The sequence below is a fragment of the Rhinoderma darwinii genome, chromosome 7 (assembly GCF_050947455.1).
Source record: "Rhinoderma darwinii isolate aRhiDar2 chromosome 7, aRhiDar2.hap1, whole genome shotgun sequence".
Taxonomy (NCBI): domain Eukaryota; kingdom Metazoa; phylum Chordata; class Amphibia; order Anura; family Rhinodermatidae; genus Rhinoderma; species Rhinoderma darwinii.
The window spans coordinates 111853136-111879753 of NC_134693.1; the positions used below are offsets into that span (position 1 = coordinate 111853136).

At 41.9% G+C, this 26618-nt stretch overlaps 1 protein-coding gene across 2 annotated transcripts; it reads left to right on the forward strand.

The window, feature by feature from the left end:
* Nucleotides 1-26463, forward strand: TAMM41 (TAM41 mitochondrial translocator assembly and maintenance homolog). 2 transcript variants are annotated; one of them, XM_075832350.1, is made up of 8 exons: nt 1-318; nt 721-900; nt 7871-7963; nt 10823-10973; nt 12989-13134; nt 15940-16105; nt 18451-18513; nt 26324-26463. In XM_075832350.1, exons 1-8 carry the CDS (start codon nt 181-183, stop codon nt 26392-26394), a joined length of 1008 nt encoding a protein of 335 aa, XP_075688465.1. In that variant the 5' UTR covers nt 1-180; the 3' UTR covers nt 26395-26463. The 2 variants fall into 2 exon arrangements, with proteins under 2 accessions (XP_075688465.1, XP_075688466.1); XM_075832351.1 differs by lacking the exon at nt 721-900.
* Nucleotides 26464-26618: the final 155 nt, after the last annotated feature.

The window sequence follows — 26618 nt, forward strand, 5'->3', positions numbered from 1 at the left end:
ACCCGGAAGTGAGTGTGCATGTGTGCAGGTTGGATTGCAGTGTGTGTATTGTCGTTGCTTGTTGTGTGCAGTGATCTGTAAGCTCTGCACTACGTTTCTTGTGTGTGTCAGCATTCTGATGTGTTGTCAGTAGTCACCTGGATTACAATGTGCAGTGTGTGAGGCTGGTGGTCACAGATCATGGCACTGCCAGCTCTCCAGAGCACAGGATATCAGTTTCGTAGGATCCTGAATTATTTCCCCCAGGATATCAGCCTCGCTTTTGCTTATGGATCTGCAGTGTTCAAGCAGATTGGGGCTTCACAGACCAATGCCAAGGTAAGATGAGAGGACAGGGGATCACTGATTATTGCCCAATACTAAATATTCGCATCCCACTTACATATATAATCACTAACAATCATTCAAATGCCTTTTCTATTGACTTGCAACTTTTACTGTATCCAGTAGGGGGCGTTATTGATATCCGTACTGACTCTTTCATGAGGGCTAGTGCTTGGCAATATCATTTCCATACTGGCTGATAACAGGGAACAATATATTTGATTCACCTGCACAACATATATAAGGCCAGCCATAAACGTAAAGATTTTTCCCTGATAATTTGAGCGTTACACATTTTTTTTATTTTATTAATTTTTTTATATATTTCTCATGACATGAACAATTTTATTTTATTACTTTATATTAGTAAAAATGATGTTGATTTTCTTCCCCTAGAACATGGTGGACTTTGTATTTGCAGTTGATGACCCTATCACTTGGCATACTATGAACTTGATGCAGAACAAAAGTCACTATTCTGTCCTGAAATATTTGGGACCAAAGAAAATAAGTAACATACAGAATAAATGTGGCGCGGGTGTCTATTATAACACCCTGGTTCCATGTGATGGGAAGGTATGTGGGAGAGCTTTGTATAATATTCTTGGTTCTCTTCCAGGAGTATCTCATGGTCTTTCATACTGTAAAGCTTCCCCTGTCTCTGCCTTGTCCTGGTGTAACAATCTATTTTTTCAGTATGTCTGGAAATGTACCAGTGAAATAGAGAAAATGACATGTGCACCAATGTATCTGATGTGCAGATCTTGGGCGAAGGTTGTGTGACCTAAATGTCGCTGGTTTTGCAGCACTTGGTGCATCAGTACATTTTTCTTATTGGAATCGTGTAACCAGTAATGCCCTGGATTGTCTTCTACTTCACTCTTGAATTCTCAGCCTCACCCCTGGTATGAGGAATCCACAAATCTCTCCTTATTCAGTGTGTTGGGGTATGTTCACACGCAGCGTATTTCGTAAACATCTCGAAAAATGGTACTCAAACACCTTCCCATTGTAATCAATGTTTAGTTCAGACGGGATGTTTTTTTGCACCGCTGATTTTAAAAAAACGCTGCCTAAAAAGAAGGAACATGTCACTTCTTGAGAAGTTTTTGGAGCTGTTTTTCATAGGGTCAATTGATAGACCGCTCAAAAAAACGTTTTCTGCTTCAAAAATGGCTGAAAATCAGAGGCTGTTTTCCCTTTGAAAACCGGACCGTAATTTTCAGCCGTTTTTACTTGTACGTGTGAACATAGCCTTAGAATCTGTCCAGCTCTCCTGATATGTCTATTTTAGTAAATACTCCCCATGAGATTACATAATTTGGAACATGTTTTCTTAGAACTCTGCTTTGTGCCATTCCTCTGTTATTCCTCCTAGAAATTCATGAAGTGTTGTCTCCTAGTCAAGGGGCGCGTGTCCCTACACAGTCTCACTCTGTCAGCACTAAACCTGGTCGGGTCACAAGCCTCCAGCATGACTGAATATCAGTTACAGCAGAGCTTAAGGGTGTTCAAGTGCAGGCGACTAGATTTTTAGCTGTAAGAGGATAGTTCAGGCTTATGCAGATTGGAAAAAAAAAAAGACTCCTAAGGCTATGTTCACACTGAGTTTTTTTGCAGGCGGAATTTCTGCCTCAAAATTCTGTTTGGAAGTTTGAGGCAGATTTTCCTCTCCCTGCACGCCGATTTTCGCAGTGTTTTTCGTCATAAAATGCTGCGAAATACGCTTTTTCTGCCTCCCATTGAAGTCAATGGGAGGTCAGAGGCGTAAACGCCCGAAGATGGGGCATGTCCCTTCTTTCTCCCGCGAGGCGGTTTTACCGCACGCGGGAGGAAGACTCCTCCGCCTCCCATTGAAATCAATGGGAGGCATTTTCGGGCTGTTTTTGACGAGTTTTGCGACGCGGTTTCCATGTAAAAAAACTCAGTGTGAACATAGCCTTAGAGGTAATCTTAATTACACGTATATGTGGTCAATATAAAGAACTAGCAAATGTTTTATTTATTCCTAGAACTGTACAAAGGACCAGGGGACATTCATTACGTGTGGAGCAAAGGTGTTTCAGACATTATACGAAAGGGTTCTTTACAGTTAGAGAAGCTAAAGGGTTTGTCCAAGCATGGGGCTGTTTTTCATACTAATGACCTGTATGACCGGTGGGGGCCTGACACCGATCAGCTGTTCTGGCTGCCTCTGGGCATCGAATGTTATTCAATGGTCGGTGCTGGAAGCAGATAGCTCCAGTTACACTGTATAGTGGCCGTACTGCACCTCTGCTCCTATCCACTTGCATAGGAGCAGAACTGCAGCACGGCCGCTATACTGTGACCAGAGCCATCTGCTTCCAGCACCGACCACTGCAGCCAGAACAGCTGATCGGTGTGCGGTCCAGGTGTTGTACCCCTATCGTTCGTATACTGATGACCTATCCTGAGGATAGGTCATTAGCATGAAAAACCGCCCCATGTCTGGACAACCCATTTAAACTATAGAATGCCTGACCCCAAGAGGTAGTAATGGCAGATAATGTCAGCATTTAAAAAAGGGCTAAGATTAATGAACAATGACATTGAGGGTTCTAACTAATCTAGCAATGAATGACAGTGGATATAAAAAGTCTACACACCCCTGTTGAAATGCCAGTTTTTGTCATATCAAAAAATCAGTACAAGATGAATAATTTCAGAACTTTTCCTACCTTTTAATGTGACCCATAATCTGTACAATTCCATTGAAAAACAAACTGAAATCGTTTAGAGGAGTGAATGAAAAAATTACAATAATGTGGTTGCATAAGTGTGAACACCTTCTTTTATAAATGGGGATGTGGTTGTGTTCAGAATTAGCCAATTAAATTTGAACTCATGCTAAATAGTAGTCCGTACACAACTGCCATTAGTTAAAGTGATTCTGAGTAACTCCATATAAAGTTCAGCTGTTCTATTAGGATTTTCCTGACATTTTCTTTGTTGCATGTGACAGCAAAAGCCATGGTCCGTAAAGAGCTTACAGCACATCAAAGGGATCTGATTGTTGAAAGGCATCAGTCAGGAGAAGGGTACCAAAGAATTTCCAAGGCATTAGATATACCATGGAACACAGTGAGGACGGTCATCAAGAAGTGGATTACATTTGGCACAACAGTGACGTTACCAAGAACAGGATGTTCCACAAAACTTGATGAAAAGAAAAGACGAAATTGGTCTTGGAGGCTACCAAGAGGCATACAGCAATGTTAAAGGAGCTGCAGGACTTTCTGGCAGGTACTTGTTGAGTAGTGCATGTGACAACAAACTCCCGTATTCTTCATATGTCTGGGCTGTGGGGTAGGGTGGCAAGACGAAAGCCTTTTCTAACAAAGAAAAACATCCAAGCCCGGCTTTGTTTTGCAAAGACCTACATCAAGTCTGCTAAAAGCATGTGAGAAAACGTGTTATGGTCTGATGAGACCGAGGGGGTACTTTTTGGCTATAATTCCAAAAGGTATGTTTGGCGCAAAGCCAACATTGCACATAACCAAAAGAACACCATACCCACAGTGAAGCATGGTGGAGGCAGCATTAGGCCCTGTTCACACTGAGTATTTTTTTCCGCAGAAACCGTGTTGGAAAACGCGCCAAATAACAGCCGAAAATGTCTCCCATTGATTTCAATGGGAGGCGTTTTTTTTCCCACGAGTGGAAAAACAGCCTCGCAGGAAAAAGAGGCGACATGCCCTATCTCTGGGCGTTTACGGCTCTGACCTCCCATTGACATCAATGGGAGGTAGAGAAGACTTCTTTCGCCGCTTTTTTGCCCGCGGCGCTCAATGGCCATGGGCGAAAAACGCGGCAAACGGCGAGCAGTCAGATCAAACTCTGCCTCAACATTCCAGATGGAATGTTGAGGCAGAATTTTCTGCCTGCAAAAAAAACTGTGTGAACAGGGCCTTATGCTTTGGGGCGGTTTTTCTGCAGCTGGGGCTTTAGTCAAGGTGGAGGGAAATATGAACCGTTCATTCCAAATATCAGGCAATATTGGCAGAAACCTGCAGGCCTCTGCTAAAAAGATGAAGAGGAATTTCACCTTTCAGCACGACAACTACCCAAAGCAGAACCTCCAAATCAACAAAAGAATGGCTTCACCAGAAGAAGATCAAAGTTTTGGAATGGCCCAGCCAGAACCCAGACCTGAATCACATTGAAAATCTGTGGGGTGCCCTGAAGAGGGCTGTACACAGGAGATGCCCTCGCAACCTGACAGTTTTGCAGCACTTTTGCAAGGAAGAGTGGGCAACAATTGCCAAGTCAAGATGTGCCATGCTGATAGACTTCTACCCAAAAAGACTGAATGCTGTCATAAAGTCAACGGGTAAATCAACACAGTATTAGTTTAAGGGTGTGAATATTTATGCAACCACATTATTTTGATTTTTCCACCCTAAAAGATTTATAGTCGCATTAAAGGTGGAAAAAGTGCTGAAATGATGAATCTTTTTTTTTTGTCATGACAAAAACCTGCCATTTTAACAGTGGTGTGTAGACTTTTTATTTCCACTGTATATATAGATCTGGGAAAGCTTGAACTTTGGATGTGTCTTTTTTTAACTTAATGGGGTTTTCCGAGTTAAAGAGGCTCTGTCACCAGATTTTGCAACCCCTATCTGCTATTGCAGCAGATCGGCGCTGCAATGTAGATTACAGTAACGTTTTTCTTTTTAAAAAAACGAGCATTTTTGGCCAAGTTATGACCATTTTTGTATTTATGCAAATGAGGCTTGCAAAAGTACAACTGGGCGTGTTGAAAAGTAAAAGTACAACTGGGCGTGTATTCTGTGCGTACATCGGGGCGTTTTTACTACTTTTACTAGCTGGGCGTTCTGACGAGAAGTATCATCCACTTCTCTTCAGAATGCCCAGCTTCTGGCAGTGCAGACACAGCGTGTTCTCGAGAGATCACGCTGTGTCGTCACTCACAGGTCCTGCATCGTGTCAGACGAGCGAAGACACCGGCACCAGAGGCTACAGTTGATTCTGCAGCAGCATCAGCGTTTGCCGGTAAGTAGCTACATCGACTTACCTGCAAACGCTGATGCTGCTGCAGAATCAACTGTAGCCTCTGGTGCCGATGTGTCCTCGCTCGTCTGACACGATGCAGGACCTGTGAGTGACGACACAGCGTGATCTCTCGAGAACACGCTGTGTGTCTGCACTGCCAGAAGCTGGGCGTTCTGAAGAGAAGTGGATGATACTTCTCGTCAGAACGCCCAGCTAGTAATAGTAGTAAACACGCCCCGATGTACGCACATAATACACGCCCAGTTGTACTTTTACTTTTCAACACGCCCAGTTGTACTTTTGCAAGCCTCATTTGCATAAATACAAAAATGGTCATAACTTGGCCAAAAATGCTCGTTTTTTAAAAAGAAAAACGTTACTGTAATCTACATTGCAGCGCCTATCTGCTGCAATAGCAGATAGGGGTTGCAAAATCTGGTGACAGAGCCTCTTTAATCAAAAAAGTGGCTTAGGGGGGATACAATAAAAGAAAAAGAGCCATTACTCACGCAACAGATTATCTGGCGTTCCAGCAGAGCTTCTCCGGTCCTCCCACGCCCTGTTTGTTGACAGGCTGCAGTGATGATGTGCCTATATACCAAAGTGATCGATGCAGTCAATCACTGGCCTAAGTGAGTAAATACAGCACAGTACCGCTGAGGCCAGTGATTGGCTGCAACGATCACACGGGTGTACGGGTTGCTGCAGCGGTGTCAACAATCAGTGGCTGGGAGGACTGGAGCAGATTGAATTCAAGGGACGCATACATATGGTGTAAAAATCTTCACTCAAAAGATAACCGTGCAATAGCGTATATTTGTCAAATTAAAAAAAAATGCTACAATAAGTGATACGGTATAAAAATAATGCAGTATCAATTATTGAGAGCGACATGCGTGGGGATGCTGAACCAAGAATCCATAGGGACTAGGGATGCACGATGCATCGAAACTTCAATACTGTTTCGATACTGTGCATCCCCAAACGGTTTGATACCGTTACTTCATGTATTTCGATACTTAGCTGTGCGTCCGCACAGCTAAGTATAGTAACACATGAATGTATGAGAGCGGGGCTGCGGCTGTGTGATAGTCATTGCCACGCTCCGGAGTCCTGACAAGTGCGCGCGGTCCGCATGAGGTGATGTGGCTGGCGCTGCACTAATGAGCGCCGGCACTGAAGACAGAACATGGCAGGCGCACTGCAAAACACCCCCATGCTCTGTCCTCCGTGCCTGAACTGCCGCTCATTAGTGCAGCGTCGGCCGCATCACCTCATGCAGACCGCGCGTGCACTTACTGTCAGGAGCGGGGCAATGTCTGTATTACACAGCCGCAGCCCCGCTCTATAATGGCGGAGATCAGAGAAACCTCTTATCTCCGCCGCCATTCCCCTGAATGCTGCGATCACAGCGGACTGCAGCGTTCAAGAGGAAGTGTGAAAGGGGGATGCAACTTGGATCGCGTCACAGAAATTCCCTGTGACGCGATTGAGGGACATACCATATATGGGCAGACAGCCCAGGGTCCATTGAAGGACTCCAGGGCTGTCCTACCATATTTCCTGTTAGGGCATACTTAGTACACAGGCAGTTGTTAGGACATACCTATCAGTACACAGGCTAATGTACTGGCATATAGATCTATGCCAGTACATTAAAGTTTAAAAATAAAGTAAAAACAAAGTAATGTTAAATGTAAAAAAGGTGTATGTGTATTTTTTTTAAAACATTAAAATAAGTATCAATACATAAAATATTCACATATTGGCGCAACCGTAATAACCTTCACAACAATTTTTTTGCATCATTTATGATGTGTACGCTATAAAAAAAAAAAACTGCTTTCTATCACTTATTGTGGGGCACGAGGTGTGATGAATTTAATCTCCATGTGCCTCACATTAATAGTAATTAACCCCATCATGTACCTTACACATTAACCCATTATGACTGAGAAACATGATGGGGTTAATTACTATTAATGTGAGGAACATGGAGGTTAAATTCATCACACCTCGCGCCTCACATCCGAAAACTTTTTTTTTATTATTACTGTTGGCAAAGTATCGAATTGGTATCGAAATCGCAATACTAAACGAAGTATCGGTATCGAAGTCCAAATTCTGGTATCGTGACATCCCTAATAGGGACACCATATTGTGGTATTGTAGTCTCTGATATTGCAGTATTTGTTTTATACCATATTACTTCTGTTTTAGTAAATACTTGTAGTCCCCATGAAAAATATGATGTATCTTACAAAAATGCATTGTGCCGTTCCTCTATTATTCCTCCTGGAAATTTGACAATTCTCAGCTGGACCTTTTCACTTTGTCAACGGGATGTGTCCCTACAAAGTCTGGCAATCCCTACTGATGTTTGTGTAGGGCCACACCCTATTGACAATGGAAAGGGCCCAGTTGTCGTATCCATAGATTAATCCATGTTGCGCCACTCTGCTATATTCTGATAGTTCTCACACCTCTAACACTGGCGTCTCTCTTCCAGGTGATAAAGTATGGCATTGTGAGCACGGATACGCTCATTGAAGATTTACTGCATTGGAGAACGTTGTATATTGCTGGCCGCTTACACAAACCTGTGAGTCCTGAGCAGTAACCACTGTCCCCCATGATATGAAAACAACCAATCACTTACTTAACCCCTTAATGACTGCTAATATGCATCTTTATGGCGGTCATTAAAGGGGTTTTCAGATAATCAATGTTTATCACTTAGGCTGGATTCACACGAGCGTGTTTAGTCCGTGTTATATACGGTCCGCAGGTCGGCCGCATTTCCCGGACTGAACACACTGCAGGGAGCCGGGCTCCTAGCATCATCGTTATCTATGACGCTAGGGGTCACTGCCTCGCTGCGGGAAAACTGTCCCGTACTGAAAACATGAGCCCGGCTCCCTGCAGTGTGCTCAGTCCGGGAAATGCGGCCGACCTGCGGACCGTATATAACACGGACTGAACACGCTTGTGTGAATCCGGCCTTATCCGCAGGATAGGTGATAAATATTGAATATAGGAAAACCCCTTTAAGGGGCCGTAATCTATAATGCCGTCTTTTTACCGTGCTGTAGAATAAGTCTTGCAGGAATGTCCCGTGCCAATACTGGAGTGGGTGCGCAGCTTTCTAATGACAGCCTAGCTCCTGCTTAAACGGACTTGGATCGGAGGAACCTGTCCCTATGATTCAGTCCGTTTTCTTAACTAGAGCTCCTGCTCCTACGCGTTTCATCAGTTATACTGGCTCGTCAGGGAGATAAAGAGATGGGAGAGTGCCCATCCATATGCCCTCAAAAGAGGCCTACCAAAGCGAAAATACCTCCGTCTCAGGAGAAACTGCTCAAATACTAGGGTTTTTCTGCTACAAGCTGCAGATATGAGAGAGATTCCGCCAAAGAGCCTATCCAGACCATATTCTCGGATCAAAACCAAAAGGAGTGACCTACTAATGCCCAAAGTAAAAGTACCTGTAAATAATAATAAGACGCGCATTGTAGGGACGTATGATGGGGCTCATGAACAAGTCAGAGGGGTTATCCAGAAACATTGGGGGAACCTCATGAAGGATGCTGAGCTGAAGGAGCTGCTAGGTGAAAGACCTCTGATCACCCTCAGAAGAAATAAAAGCCTGAGAGACAAACTGGTACAAAGTCACTACAAACCTTCACCTCAGAATAACTGCTGGCTTAACAGAGAACCTATAGGGACCTTCAAATGTGGCAAATGTTTGGCCTGCGACTCCATATTCATATCTAAGACCTTTTGTGAGCACAACCACTGGCAAAGAATATACGAATAGAGAATTTATTAATTGTCTATCCAAGCGGGTCAAGCAAAACTAAATGTGAATTTAGGAGATGCATAAGGGACCACTACAATGATATCCTCAATAAAAAGACACGCCAATTGCTAGACACATATGGGCAATGCGTGGAGGTAACCCTAAAGCCATTAAGTTAGAGGGAATACAATACATCGAGTTATGCACACATTACATAAAAGCAAAAATCCTACACATTCGGTATCTCCATGACCTGAAGAATTTATGTAATATGTGAACCCAGATCAATATAAAAAAACAATGACAAAATCTTTTCTATACCCCACCTCGCAGCGTCCTCTGGGGTCCCGTTCTGACGTTCCGTCTGAACTTTCTGTCAGAACGGGACCCTAAACAGACACAAACAGAAACCAGAGGTTTCCTTTTCCATCACCATTGATTTCAATGGTGACGGATCCGGTGCCCATAGTTTCCGTTTTTGTCTCTGTTGTGCACCGGACCCGTTGTTTTGCCGGAAGCAATAGCGTAGTCGACTATGCTATTGCTTCCGGCAAAACTACGGATCCGGTGCACAACAGAGACAAATGGAAACCATGGGCACCGGATCCGTCACCATTGAAATCAATGGTGATGGAAAAGGAAACCTCTGGTTTCCGTTTGTGTCTGTTTAGGGTCTCGTTCTGAAGGAAAGCTCTGACGGAACGTCAGAACGGGACCCCAACGCAGATGTGAACGAAGCCTAAGTTCTTCTTTCACAGCGGTGCTCCTGGTGGGGGTCAAACCAACACTAATAGGAAAGTTATGCCATAACCTAGCGATATGCCATCACTTTCTGTAATGAGAATAACCCTGGCCTAAACAGGCTTGGTCATTAAGGTGTTAAAATATTAAATAACTTTGGAAACTCTTTTCTTCTCATCTTGTACGGCTTTTGAGTAATTTATGGTTTCTTCTCCATTCGTGTGTAACGTTACGTTTCCAAATCTTTTGCTGTCCTGTGGCTAGGCCATACACATCAGTTGATTGTCCGCAGAGTGGGGCTTTGCCGCTGTCTGTTTCCAAGGGCAACCAGCTGCATTTTGAAAGCGGCTGTGTATGTAAAGAGAGAAAAAAAAGGCAAAGCAAAACATTTGCAAACTTTAACTTTGTGGTGTAATTGGGTAGGATGTGATCACTGGTTACAGGAGCTGCAGCCACCCACATTAAAAATAAATGTGGGTATCTTCTTTTAATCCTACCCTTTGCTAAATGATTATATACCTTTGTTACATAATTTACATAATCCTGTATAGCTTCTTTTTTTCGGTTTTGTGACATATACACAAACAGTATTCATGTTCTCCACTAGATGGCAGAAAATGTTACTTTGACATTCTAGGTCATGTAATTTAATACATTTATTACAATCCGTGTTTGCCATGAAGTCTTTTTATTTTTTTTCCATATCTCATTTATTCCATCTACAGAGGTTGTCTCAGGAATGAACATATCCTGAGGAGAATCAAATAGAGAATCTATGTAAAATCTGAATATTAAATCCGAGGCGACCTAAGCGTTTATAGATGTCAATTCCATTCCTTCTCGTTTCTGATAGCTTTCATGTATTCATACAATGTGACGTTTGAAAGACATCTTCATCCTGCGCAAACATGCCCCTTACAGGTGAAAATTCTGGTGCAGAAAGAAAACGGGCGGCTCCGAGCCGCACTGACCACCAATCTGAAGAGTGCCGTCCTCGCTTCATTCCTCATGTTACCTGAAAGCTTTTCGGAAGAAGATCTCTACCTACAGATTACTGGCCTCTCATACTCTGGTGAGAGCTTGTTATATGGTCCGGTATGAGGAGGCACATTTAGTCCTTGTATATACAGAAATTAAAGAGGATCTGTCACTAGTTTAGTAATGCCCTATCTCTTAGCTAATCTAATAGGCGCTGTCACACTGATAATGCTAGTGAAAATTATGTCCCAAAACGTTTATTATTTTAAAAGTTATGAGCTTTTTTCTAAATATGTAAATGAGCCTTTATTAGACAAGTGGGAAGTAACCCCACCGATTTTTCTGAGGTGGAGCCTCCTCACAGCCTCTGACGCTGTCCTATCAGCATGAAGCTGCTTCACACCGTGTGAGAGACTGAGGCTGGAGGGAAGGGGGATCACTTCAAATATCCATATCTCGGGCTTCCACATGATGCCAGGATCGCCGTTCTTGCTGGAGATATCACCAGTTGAATACACAGTCGGGAATGGAAGCTGTATACTATATGATCACCCTGTGTTGCTGGGCAGGGAAGGGGGAGAAGCTGTATGCTGATTGGACAGCGTCATACAGAAAACATTACACCCAGAGAGAAAAGAAATAGTCACCTCCTATTTGGCTATTAGAGCCACATTATCATATTTAGAAAAATGCTCAAACTTTCCAAATAATAAACGTTTTTTTAAAACCAATCACAGTGTAGTTATCAGCAGCAAAGCGCCTATTAGATTAGTTTGGAGATCGGGAATTAATAAACTGGTGACAGATCCTCTTGAAGATTTGCTCCAGTTTTTGCACGAGAATGAACGGGAGTAAGATGTATCCTAATATCTGAGTGTTCATATCGGGGACTGGTTGAATTCCTTGTTTTAATCTCCTTCGGGGGGTAAATTTATTTTATTTTTGTGTGGCAATTATCTGTCTTTTGTTCTAAATTGCCTTGAATGGTTTTTATTCCAGGTCGCTGTTGTATAATTGAATGATGAGCAGACAATCGGATTTGCCTTTGTTATGGTTACAAGATTCACTAGAAGGTTTTCAAACATAATAAATAAAATTGAATCAAATATGAAAAATAAACTAATAAAATTTCTTTCCTTGATTTTTTTTTAATTTTATTTCTTTAATTAAAATGCAGGTTTGCTGCTCATAACTGTTTTATTAGTATTTGTGAGCAGGAGGAGAGGCACTGAATGTTCTCAGCATAACGGTGCCTATACACATTAGATGAAAGTCGGCTGAACCTGCCGATTTCGCCGGGACGGCGACCATCTTTTGTGTATGTTTAGTCCCGATCCATTCTTGATGTCAAGTGAAAAAAGGATCAGTCATGTTAAATTTAAAAGGAACCTGTCACCAGCATTTCACCTATTAAACCAGCAACTACCTGGTGTTAGTGGGTGAAAAATCATTTCTATATAACCTATAATTGTCTTCTTAGTCGGCTCTGTAGCTTTAGTATATTTTTTTTTTTTTGTTTCCACACCATATGCTAATGAGCGGAAAAGAGTAAAATCTTCATTCCTCAGGTCTTTCCGAGTTTACTCCGCCGCCTTACTTTTGATTGACAGCTCCGCGCCTTTCCCCATCACACAAAATCCAGCGCTTGTGCATTGATGTCCTCTTCAGGTGTGTGCGCACAAAGGAACACCGGATTATTACGATAAAAAACGCAAAATGTTTGCAGACCGTTATTTACAATTGGAGGAGGAGTTTAGGAGAGGGGATAACGGCAATGAAGTTTTGATAGCAGCGGCCAGTGAGGGATAAGTAAAGTTCAATAGGTGAAATGCTGGTGACAGGTTCCCTTTAAGAATGCCCAATCCTTTGTTCCTGCAGAGGTAAGAGGAGTCTGGTTGCGGCTTATTCCCTTCTCCCCATTGAAGACACCTGTACACTTGACCGAGCATGTGGGTGTATGGGGGAGTCGGAAGGAATATCGGTTGCCGACAGGTATTATAGGTGTATGGGCAGCTTTAGTTCTTTGTTATCCAGCATGTCTGTAGATATTTTAATGATCATATTAACCACTTGCGATTCTACCCCTCTCTCCTTATGCCTTCTTGCTAGGCGACTTTAGGATGATAATTGGTGAAGATAAAGCCAAGGTGATGAATATTGTCAGACCAAACATTGGACATTTTCAGAAGCTATACAGTAACATATTACAGGAGTGTCCGCAGGCTGTGTTTAAACCGGCACAGGGCAAAATAGAGGTAAAAGGGGCTTACGGTATTTGTTGTATAAAGAATATGGTATGAAGAAATTGATTGTGAATTCAATATGTACTTTATTATTTATGTGACTTTTTCCATACTGCTCTAAGGTCTCATGCACACAACCGTAGCCATGTGCACGGCCGTGATTTCCGGGTCGGCCGGCCACGGAGTGACAGCCGCGAGCCGCCTGTGCACATTATTTTCAATGAGCCCGGACCGCAGAACACGGCCGTAATAAGACATGTCCGTTCTTTCTGCGGTCCGGGCACCGGGGCCATGCGCAGACCGTGAAAACCATGGCCGTGTTCATGGCCCCGTAGGAATGAATGGGCCGCAATTCTCCCTTGGATTTTCGGGGGAATTGCGGCCGCAAAAGCACGTGCGTGTGCATGGGGCGTAACTGAGGATACTGTCATTTCAAGGGAACATCTTAAACTACTTTTGAAGGTGCAGTAAATATTAGGGAATTGTATAAACCTCAGTTGATCAATATTATTATTTGTTTTACTTGTTTCTGATGACCTAAAAATATTGTTCTGCTTGTTAACTGCCCACTCCTGTAATTGCGGGAAACTCATTTAATTATATATATACATATATATGCTGGAACAGATCAGAACAGTACACAAGGTCATAATATTGTTGTTCTGCAGCGCTCGTTACATTGGAAGGAGGGTGAAAACCTTTTATTCCTTTTCGTGGCTTACAGGGTCATTGTCACCGTTAAAAAAAAAAAAAACTAACAACAATAATTCACAATCGCCCCTTAATGACCAAGGATTATTATTTTGTTTTTTCACTATCGCATTCCAAGAGTCATAACTTTTTTTTATTTTTTTATTCCGTCAACATAGCCTTGTGAGCCAGTTTTTTTGCGGAATGAGTTGTATTTTTGGATGCATATAATACATTAATTAACTTTTATTACCATAATTTTAGGAGAGAATTGAAAATAAGCAGCTATTCCAGCATTGCTTTTCGCGTTATAAATTTACGCCGTTCACTATGCTGCGTAAATAACATGTTACCTTTTATTCTATGGGTCGGCTTGATTATGGGTATACCAAATATATAAAGGTTTTATGTCTTCCTATGTTTGCACGTTTAAAAAATATTATTTGTTTTTGCACCGTCGCATTCCAAGAGTCGGATCTTCTTTTTTTTTTTTTTTTTTTCGCCGATATAGCCATATGTGGGCTTGTTTTTTGCAGAGGAGAAAAAAAGGAATTTTTATGTTTTTTTGGACACCGTTCACTCAGCGGTTTAATTAATATGTTAACTTCGTTATTTGAGTCGTTACAAACGCGGTGATACCATATTTGTGTATGTGTTATTTTTTGTGCACTTTTGCTAAATAAAACCACTTTTTTTTGAGAAAAAGAGTTTTTATTTAGTAAAAGTGTACAAAAAATAACACATACACAAATATGTTATGACCGCGTTTGTAACGACTCGAATAATAACGTTGGGAAAAAAAAAGTGGTTTTATTTTGTTTTTACTGTAATCTTTTTATTTATTTTTTCATAAACTTTATCTGTTTTTTCTTTTCTTCCACTAAAGGACTTCACTTTGCGATCTTCTGATTGCTTATATAATGCTTTGGCATACTAAGTATAACAAAGCATTATTACCTATAAGTGTAAAACTGGCAGGCAATATATTAGGCCATACCTCTGGCATGGCTTAATAGGCAGTTGCTGAATCAGACCTTGGGGGCCTTTGCTAGGCCCCCGGCTGCCATAGAAACCGATCGGTGCCCGCGATCTTGTCGCGGGCTACCGTTGGGCTGGCAGAGGGAGCTTTCTCCCTCTGTCAAACACATTAGATGCCACTGTCGCTATTGACAGCGGCATCTAATGGGTTAAACTACCGTAATCGAGCGCTTCGCTTGCGGCAGGAGCCTGGCTGTGCATAACAGCCGTGCTCCTGCCACTGATCTTGTGGGTACAGTGTCCATCGCTATGCGGGAACTAGCTCCTTCTTGTGACTGATCTATCCGTCGTTTAGGGGTTAAGCATCTAAATGTGTATTAGATGTGGTGCGGCCAGAACTATTGCGTATAACCTGCATGTTTTGGGTATTTTTCCTTCCCTCTTCGTTTATGTAAATGTTCGTTTTCATTTAATAAAGTGGGGGCGCTCTTTGTAATGCGGAGCTGGAGAGTGTGCTGTATTCTCTGGCCGATCAGATATCTGCCTCATGTTGATTCCCCTCCTTTTTACAACATGAGTCTCACACACAGGCTGAGGTAAAGGGACTGCAGCTTCATCTCCCTTACTGCCCCCTACGTCTCCTCTCCTATGGGACTTCAATTACTGTTTTACTGAAGATGTGCCTTTTAGAGACTGAGGAGGTTTGTGAACATTTGCAGGCAGGGAAAGGGGAATCACAGGCTGCTAGAAGGTGAAAAAGATGCTCCTTCCCCCTAATAAAATGTATTACAAAGTTTCTTATCATTTTCTTGCATGATTTACTTGTAGTAAATATCAATATAAGTACAAGGGGTTTTTGCAGCGAGAGGCCGTCAATGTCTCGTCACACACCGATCAGCGGTTTTGAAGGGGCTGCGACGCTTGCAAATGGGAGAAGGCTGCAATAATGTGAACCGCTGCTACAAGTGTGTCGGCGTTTCACAGTATTCAGCAGTAAAGGGTGGGAAGGTGAAACAAAAACAGCTGATTGTCTGGGGTGCCGAGAGTCTGAACCCCAACGATCGGACATTGATGTACCACCACTTTAGAAACAAAGTTGACAACTCACTTTTAGCGCGCTGTGTAATAATTTTCTTATTTTATGTTTAGGTAGATAAGAGTCCAGAGGGTCAGTTTTTGCAGCTAATGAGTTTGCCAAAGACGTTACAACAGAATATAACCGTTCTTGTGGACCAGCCAGGGAGGAATCGGGATGTGGAAGAGGTATTACTACAAGTAGCCCAGGACCCGGACTGTGGGCTTGTGGTACAGCAAGGTAAGAGCTTCATAGTGAGAATACTGCTGGTCTTCCCTTTAGTTCTAATGGGGTATTTATACACTTTGCTGCAGTGTATGTAGTTTCTGTGCTGGCGTAGAAAAGCCTCAAAATGTCAACTTTTCCGCGTTTACGCTACTCACGGTACTCTACCAAAAAGTGGGCAAGACTTATCGGAAAGGCCGTAGCCTTCCGCGGTCCAACAAATTTACTATAATTTATGCCAGAAATTGGCATAAACCACAGCACAAAGCTCATAGCTGGAGTAGATTTCACTTTTTGGGGCACAGATGGCCAGCGATGTGTTAAATTTAGGCACTTCTAAATCCGGCGCTCTCTAGATTAAGTCTGGTGTATAAAACGCCAGCCTTAACAACTCTCTCCCCCCCCCCCCCTATAGAGTTAGAACATAACATTCTGGCTGCCTGCAGTCGCAACTAGCGGGAGGGTAGGAGCCCACGCTGTATATCAATATGCACCACCAGCACAATGGGGGCGATGGTGGGCCAGGTCTGTACTAGAGCATGGAGATCTGCAAATGAAACATATCCAGCCATTGCTTAGCAAACAGAGGGCCGAATAATTACTCGTTCCGATGATGAATAATGACAATGGTAAACGCGAGTTTTTGCGGGGATTTCCTTTGTAAGTGGAATCGGCTTTTATGTAATGGTGTTTACAATCTGGAGAAGATTCCTGTAGAGGAGCAGTTTTACATAGTGTCTAAAGTCATCAAACTATGCCACCATGCCAGATGTAGTGTGTGGACAGCAGTAATGCCTGCAATCGATTTAAGAGTGCAGATAGTAGCGCTTAATCTTATATGTTTTACAGCCAATCATCCATATACTGAAAACCTTCCCCCATCTTCTGGGTGGTGGAATGGGGGGGGGGGGGGGTTCTGCTGCTGTTGCCAAACGCTGCGTGGTTACTGGTTCGACTCTATGCACCCCCACCTTTTAGCTATTTTAAAGGGGTCGCTGTGGTCATGCAAGTGCTGCTTCCCCTTCATTCCTGTGACTGCTCCGTAATGCCGACACACTTGTACGGTAGTTCACAGTATTACAGCCTTCTTCTGCTCAAACGGGGGAGAAGTCTGTGATACTGTGAACCGCCACTACAAGTGTGTCTGTGTTTGACAAAACAGAGCAGTAAAGGGAATGAAGGGGAAGCGCCGCACAAGCGCCGCGGCCCCATGATCGGTTGGGGTGCCGAGAGTCGGACCCCCACCGATCTAGGATAGGACATCAATTTATTTATTTTTCTCAATGGAAAACCCCTTTAATTTAGAATGAGCTAATACGGTATTTTAAAATGGATTTTCTAAAACAGACAAGCATTTTAAAAGACACTAATGCCACATCTATCTGTAACGGCGATCGATCGACGATGTTAATTGGCTCCCAGACAATGGCGCATATCTGAGAATCTGGCAATGTATGAGACTTCATAAATATTTGTCAGACAACCAAAGTAACTGCAGGGTCTGAATATCCTTTTCCATCATGTTTATGACAGAAGAATAAGACCGTCTACTTCTGCTTCCTAAAGGCATTTGTTTCATCACCTCATCCTCTTACATCTCTTCCTACTGACAGGCGTTCCAGAGCGCTCTATTGTTTGCCCTGGGGGCCTCCTACTTTCATGACCTGAGATATGACAGAATGAAGAGGGGCCTGAGGTCCTGAATGATCCCACAGGGTCACAGTGTGAAATAAAAAATGCTTAAATAGTCCTTTATTAAAAAATCCTCCATGTTCTTGTAGTTGTGTCGCTTATAACAAAATGTAATGAAGTAATAGCCAAATTGTAAATCTATGGATTGATGTATTTCGTTTGTGTAAATCCTAATAACAAACAGGATGGTCCATAGACAGATGCCCATACGCGGAACAATTTTTTGTCTGGTGTATGTGTACTAAGCCTTAAAAGCAATATTCCCATCTTCAGCATTTATGGCATATCCACGGGAAATGTGTGGGTCCAAACTCTGCCCCCTGCACCTATCAGGAGAACAGTTCTCCGATTCCAACAAGTAGTATGCCACTTTTTCTGTAACTCACGTAGACTTCAGTGGTGAGGGCCACAGACACTGACCGTTGCCTTTCTGTAGAACTGAATGGAGCAGGCGGAGGTCAGGAATCGGTGAACAGGGGTCACCAGACACCTGTGATATGTAAGGGTCCTCTGGGACCCACACCTGAATGGCATTTATGGCATATCTGCTGGATATGCCATAAATGCTGAAGTTGGGAATACCCCTTTCAGAAGCATGTTTGTGAAGAATAACGGTAACTAGTTTAAGTGAACGAGATGAGTAATATCTGTTTTTCATCTCTCTACAGCGATATTTGGCATCGTGAAATCTTCCAGTTTGAGTCAAAGCGCTAAAGGGATAGTCACTGCTGGTAAGAGCTTTAGAACAAATCCTCTGACCACTATACATTACAAAATACTTTAAGAGCTTGTAAACGCGTATTTCCACGTGTGGAGTGGCTCCTAAAGCTAGGAGTATAAAAGAAAGCTCTGCACTTCTGACGCTTTTCGGTTCCAATCCCAGTTCTGTTTAGTAAAAATGCTTTATAAACGTAAAGGTGTTGTCTAGGATTAGAAAAAAAGGTCCCCGTCCCCCCCGCAGAAATAGCGCCACTCTTCTCCCAAGGGTTGTGTCTGGTATTGCAGCCTAGCCCCATTCACTGAGCTTCACTGCCAGACACAGCCATTTAAGAAACATGGCGCCGTTTCTGGGGGAAAATAAATCGGGCCCTTTAAGGCGAAGTAAAGAAAGTAAAAAATATCCTCTTGTATTTGACACGCTATTGTAACCCATGTCTCTATATACACCTAAAAAGGGCCATTCCCTCTCTGTTTTCTGTGTGTTTTTAATGTAGCACCAATTGCTATAGTGACACATAGGGCACGCAGAATTTGGCATGGCATAGTTACACAGAACCTTTTGTTATTGGGGGTGTACTTTTATTAGTTTAGTCGTGATATGTCATAATACAAAGGGGCCTGTATGGTGAATTGTTCCCTTTTAACTCAAATGAGCAGCTGAAGAAGGCACAGAATAAATAAGCCTTGTACGTCTTGGGTTAGACCATTTCAGCCACAAAAAAATCAAGAATACAGCCATATAATGTTTTGCCATAGACAAAAAAAAAACGTACAGAAGTTCCAAAACTCCTACTAAAAGCATCTTCAGCAAAATTAACTATTTATTGGGAGCTTCATAGATTGGGTTTCCGTGGTCTAGTAGCCACCCACAAGCTGGATATCACCATAGTAATGGAAGGCATGCATGACTGTAATAACGCGTTCTCTGGAGGGATGGATCACGCTTCACCACCTGGCAGTCTGACAGATGAAGGCTTAATGCCAATTAAAAAGTTTAGTGAAGGACAGATAAGGGTCTGAGAATGTTCTTCTGGTTTGGGTTGCGTTCCTTTCAGTGAGGGGAAATGTTAACGTTACATCATACAAAGACAATCTAGAGAACTGTGTGCATTCGACCTTGTAGTAACAGTTTTGTGAGTAAATGGATGTAAAAGTCTGAGAATAGGCAGTCTTTCTGGGTTTCTTTTGGTAGGGTATATTAAAGGGGTTATCCAGGATTAGAAAAACATGGCAGCTTCCTTCCAGAAACCACGCCATACCGGTCTGTGGGTTGTGTCTGAATTTGCAGCTCCGCTCAATTGAAGTGGACGGGCTGAGCTGCAATACCACACACAGCCTGTGGACAGGTGGGGCACTGTTTTTGGAACAAAGCAAACATGTTTTTTTTAATCCTGGACTTTAACCCCTTTAAGCACTTGTGGAAGCTTAAAAAAATAAATAAAGTATATATATATATATATATATGTGTGTGTTTTACACACACCTCTGTTACCTGCTACTCCTCTTCCGGCTTCAGAAGGGAGCAGGCGGGTAACCTCACCAGCTGTACATCACGTCCGCACCATCCACATACACTGTGCTGACGTCTAATTACAAGTGTCGGCACAGTTTAAGGAGTGTTCAAGTCTACTGCTTCTCTCATATTGCCACTGCGGGGAAGTGGTCATCCTTAGTCACATGAACATTGGTTGCATGACGACTGCCAGGATCCTATTGAGGAAAGGGTGTTAGGTGTTAAAATTAATTTATTAAATGAATATATTTAGTGTTTTTATGCAACTCTAAAATCACTGTTTTTTTTTACTAATCTATCCTGTTTACATAGAAGCTGTATCGTTCTGTCTGTGCTAATTCCTTCAGTTCAGATGAACTGGCGACTCGGCTGAGAGAGGGTGGCGCGTGTCTCATACTGATCCACCTAATAACGATTATATTTAAGTTATGAACTTAGATGTGATCGTCAGTCGAGCCGTCCGCTCAGACAGCATGCATAGAATACACCGGATACATAGAAAAATTGCATTAAGTGATTTTAAAAGTTGCATTCATTTAATAATAAAAAAAACTTACAAAGCTGTACATATCTTTTCAATTTACGCTGCCGTCTTCATGGTTTTGGAATGAGATATTCATCATGCTGATGGAGGTGATGTCTTGGCATCCAAATACTTTTGGCCATAAAAATATCTAAGTGGCAGCTAATGGTTAATTCATTGCTTGTTCTTTTTATTTCTGCTTTTCCAATGGACAAAACCTATTTCATGCCTTCATCATCATTTGTTGTTATTTTACAGAAAATCTCCTGCTTTACTTTTAGAAAACATGTCTCCAATCTGGTGATGTTGGTCTTGGGACATTTATAAAATTCCTCTGCCCAGCATTAGTGATTGCATCACTGTGTGGTTAGGGTTCACTACTTCTTAAGGTAGTGTGCTATGTGGCCAAAAACCGTCCGGCAAAACCACACGCGGTTTACCACGAATTTCCGCAGTTTTGCAATGCAGACTTTGGCTGCCTGATTTTTACAAGTGAAATTAATATTTCACCTGTTTACTTTACCTCCACGTGTGAACCCAGTCTTTGAGTTCTTCCAACGCTCGAGCCTCAATGTGATAATTCATGTAAACCACTGGATCCTGGGTGCCAGCTGGTTATAGATGGTGAGACATGCTGGAACAGTTGCAGTGCCATAGATGAGTAAAGTAAATGCGGGCGGTGGGGTTGTATCCACATTGGTTTGTGTACCAGCTGAATATTTTATCAAGGACACTCTGCCTGTCAATGGGCTCTTGGCGAATTACTCTGAGCTCTCTTGGTAAAGCCAATCTGGGTTTTATGAAAGCCTGCAGACCAGTAGGGATTATCTCACGCTGTGACAAATTCACTGTAAACCAGTAGCCATCTGCAGACTAACCTTCCCTCGCCCCCATTCGCAACTTTTTTTTTTTAAATTAAAATTGTCTCTCAGTGAGTTTTGTGCAACTTTCTAAATAGTTTAGAATTATAATTACTTTTACTTTTTGAGATACAGCTGGTTTGTATTCTGTACACAGAGAAGCTGTATCTTGCGAAGAGACCTGAGGTCCGCGAGACTGACGGGTTCATTGTCAGTGGGTCCTGCGTGTCTCTGACACACAGGATCCACCTGTAATCGATCACATCTAAGTTATGACCTTAGATGTGATGGATTAAAAAGTGGATCCTGCTGACACTGAACCCGTCAGGCCCGCGGACCTGATTGATACAGGATTCAGCGTAAGATACAGCTGCTCTGTATATAGAATATATACAGGTTTTCTGCAGATTTTCTTTATGCAGCGTGTGGAATGAAGTTGGCACCATTTAAATTACTTATGCCACCGTGACTTTGAATATTTCATATATTATTGTTTAGTGCATTACACATTATCTATGTATTATAGTTCTTGTGTTAATTGGACTTAAAGGGGTTGTCCAGGAATACATTTTATTTCTATTTTAACTTAATTATGACATGTACAATTAACCTAATATAATATCTTTATATCTTGTGGTGTTACTTCTAATGTGTGGTCACGTCACCGCACCCAGAATCAATTTTTCACTTTCTCTGACGTTCCGTGTCTTTGCTCAGCCAGCACTTCCGGCAGAGCTGAAGCACGGCGCATCATCAACTAGATTTACAGGCAGTGGACCAGAGGTGGAGCTCTGAAGCGCTCCTGAAACCTCCACCCGGCCCACTGCCTGTAAACCTAGTTGATGACGTGCCGTGTCTCTGTTCTCCCGGTTCTGGCTGAGCAAAGACAGTGAATGTCGTCTCTGCTATTACACGCCCCCTCCTCCTCTCTCTCTCGGAGTTCCCGCACTGCCTGCCCGTCTTCTCTCATCGCCCACGCCCCCGTGGCCCCCCCTGATGGTATTTACAGTTATTATAGGGATTATATAAATATTTTTTTGTCCTGGCCAACCCCTTATATTTGCTGACAAAAAGAATTGGGTGACCTTTGTGGTTTGGTTTTTGTGTACATGATAGGTTTACTTTTATTTGGAATCACCGGAGTAGTTGTGAGATCCCGCTTTGTCTGTCATTCACATGGATGCTTTGGTTTCTAAAAAAAATTTTGTACCATTTATCTGCATGATATTACTTTATACAATATATGAAGAGGTCAATAATAAGGTCAGTATTAAAGTGTAACTAAACTTTCAATGAACTTCTGACATGTCAGAAGTTTTGATCGGTGGGGGTCTGAGCACTGAGACCCCCACCGATCGCTAAAACGAAGGGGCAGGAAATTTCGGGTGAGCACTGAGCCGCTTGGTTTCTGATCGGCTTTTCTCGGAAAGCCGAGCGGTTGGTGTATGGGTCCATAGTCTGTCTATTGAATCCGTGCACCGCTACATCTGCTTTCCGCTTCGTTTTAGCTATCGGTCTCTGTGCTCAAATCCCCACCGATCAAAACTTGTGACATGTCTCTATGATATGTCAGAAGTTTGTTGAAAGTTTAGTTACCCTTTAATTTCTATTGATGCCTCTGTCTTGCCGTCACCTGCAACTTTTTTTCGACTGCTTGCATAATTCACTACATTACCATGGAGCGCGCAGCAGATCGTGCGTAAATTGTCCTCCTGCTCTAGTCTTATAACATGAAGAGGACCTTTTTTTTTATTATAAAGTTCTAAATTTTCCCTAAAATCCCCCAAAAAACTTCCTGTGTACGATCAGTAAACAGGCTAATGTACTGGCATATAGATATATGCCAGTTCATTAAAGTAAAAAGATAAAAAAACAAAAAACAATTGGACTACAAAGTTAAATTAATAAAAAAAAGTAATGCTTAATGAAAAAAAACCAAACACAAATGCAAATATTTTACAATAAATAAACTTTATTAAATATAAGTCCCAAAGCATTAAGCAATATACACAAATTTGGTATCACCAAGATTGTAAAAACCTACCTACACAATAAATGTATAACCTCATTTAAGATGATCGGTGTATTCTATAAAAAAAAAAAAACACCTTCAGTGGAACTGCTTTATTTCTGCATTTTTGCCAAAATAAATAGAATATATATATATTTAACAATAATGTAAATGTATCAAAAAATGGCATTTACATAAAGTACAACTTGTCCCACAAACAACAAAGTCTCATACAGCTACTTCAAACAAAAAATATAAAAGTAAGCGCCGGGATGCAGGGGTAATCAATAAATTATTCCGGCACTTTAAAGAGGCTCTGTCACTAGTAATGCCCGATCTCTTCGCTAATCTAATAGGCGCTGTCACACTGACAATGTTAGTGAAAATTGTGTCCCAAAACTTTTATTATTTTAAAAGTTATGTGCTTTTTTTCGAGATATGCAAATGAGGCTATACTTGCCAAATGGGTGTCCACACCAGCAATTCTCCTTAGGTAGAGCCTCTGACGCTGTCCTATCCGCATGAAGCTACTTCACACACAGTGAACAATTCTAATCTTTCACATGCCACCAAGATCGCAGTTCTAGCATGAGGTATCACCAGTTAAACACACAGTTGGGAATGGGAATTGTATATGCATATAGTATACAGCTTCAATTCCAGACTGTATTTTCAACTGGTGATATCTCTGGTTGTTTCTCAGCTAGAACTGCGATCCTGAAGACTCATCAGAGATTACAATCTCATCTTTCATATGCCACCAGAATCACTGCCCGAGATATGGCTATTTGAAGTGATCCCTCCAGCCTCCGTCTCTCACAGTAAACCTCACGTTGTGTTAGTACTGTGTATGAAGCAGCTTCATGCTGATAGGACAGCGTCAGAGGCTGTGAGGAGGCTCCACCTCAGGAGACTCACTGGTGTTGACACCCACTTGGCAATTATAGCCCCATTTGCATATCTCGAAAAAGCTCATAACTTTTAAATTAATAAACGTTTTGGGACACAGTTTTCACCAGCATTATCAGTGTGACAGCACCTATTAGATTAGCTAGGGGATTGGTTATCGCTAAACTAGTGACAGATCCTCTTTAAGACCAAAATTGGCCCGGTCCTAAAGGGGCTAAAGTTTGGGCCCCATTTATTATTAGGAACCCCATTTTATTTTGCCTCATTCACCATTTGTTTCAAATATACCTAAAAATTTAAAATGACCACTTTTCCTATTGCGGCTCAGGGGCATACCTCCCCTGTGTATCCTAACTTTTCCGGAATCCATATTCTTATATATAGTGGTAGATACAACAATGAAGGAATGTGCAGAATAAGATTCATTTAAATTGGCCATAGAAATTAAAACCTTCTACCATGCGGCAAACCGTACAATTATTTTATTGGAATTGCAGAAGGGGTTGTTATTGTTAAGGGGTATTTCAGGGCGTCAACCATTGGCGTTGGTATAACCTCTTTCTATGTGTGGGTCTCTAACAAACGGTGATCATGAATGTACCACAAAAGCAGAAAATAACCAAAATAATTGCATCATTAGTGTTTGCAGAGCAGTGAAGTTTTGTTCTGCGAGTACTTTGGGTGAATGCCAGTTTAGTTTCCAGATATGACTTTGCTGAAAAGCATAGACAATGGTGCAAGTCTTCTGTGTTCTGTGAATTGTCTGTGTGATGTAGTCGTTGAATGTTCCCCAGGACATCTCTAGACGGTGATTGATCTATGCGTATTGGCCATAGACGCAGATACTTTTTCCAACTAATGGGCCAATTGTTATTTTTTGGGGTTTACTAATGGCCGAACAATCACAATATGTTTTTTATAACTACTTGCATACATTTAAAATGGATGTTAAGTTGCTGTGGTATTTTTTGAAGAAAGAAAAGTACGTTCTATCGGGACTTACAGGGTCACCCAGTGAATCCGTCTACCCTCACCCACACAGACTGACGAGCATGTATGCAGGGGAATCTGTCGATCAGCCTGTGTTGGCGGGGCGAAGCAGGACACTCAGGCTGAATCTTTGAATCTGTAAGGTATAGCCAATCTCTGCAGCCCTCTGGTATGTAGGACAAGTGACCATTACTGATTTGTCTTTTATGGTCAGGTCGGCAGCTTTTATCGACGTGCCTATGGCTAGTGGCAAGCTTAATAATCCGTATATATCTATATAATTTCTTAATGCAATTACACCCTTTAAACACCATATTTGAAGGGTGAGGGAAATAGTTTTTTTTCTTTTTTTTGGGCTAAAAATTCCAGTCAACCCAGAAAGCTGTGTTTTGCATACAATGCAGGCTTCTCCCAAACCTCCTGATTAGGACTTTGGTGGGACTGTTTAGTGATTTCCGTTGCATTAGGGAATCTTATAGATTCATTTAAAGCAGTTGCCTAGGTTAGAAAGACCATTTTTAAATACCCTATTAGGAAACTTTAGCTAATAGTTGGGGGTCCTGAATGGGGGACTCGCCTCTATTAACTAACAGTGGTAAGCACCTACAAAAGAGTGTCTCTTGCTCTGTAGGAACAAACACTTCTGCATTACACAGATAGTCTATTGATTTTAATGGGATTTGTGTAATACTTCATTTTTCCTGGGGTGGTGCTGCAGGGAAATTGAACACTTGCTGCTGCATCCATCCAAAGATTATAGCTGATTACTCGGAGTCAGCAGGACAACCCATGACCTGCTAAACGTCAGAGGACCCTTCTAACAAAAAGGATTGTTTAAAGTAGAGAACCCTGTTATATCATAGTGACTGATTATCTTTAAACATGACGACAATTTTACCCTACAGGGGCAACAGAGAATCTTCTATTTCCAAATCATTTTAAAATCCAGAAACTTGTTAATTTAAAACTGTAAATACTACAGTATTCATTTCTTTTTATTTTTTTCCACTTTCAGGAGTAAAGAAAACCATTTCTTATAGTGCAAAGAAGCTCTACAAAATGATGCAGAGTCTGCGCAAACAGTAAAAAATGTTTATACTAGAATTTAATTTATATATGTGCTTTTTATCTATTAAATAAGAAAAACCATTGAAACCTGATGAAGTTTTATTTATTTATCACATTCAACTGAATGTAGTTGCACTTTTATAATATGTTCTCCTTATATTGACCTAGCAACGTATTTTTATGGTACACTGAAACACGAGCGCGTGCCGGGTACCCTGGGAGAGTGAGCTGGCCGAGGGCTC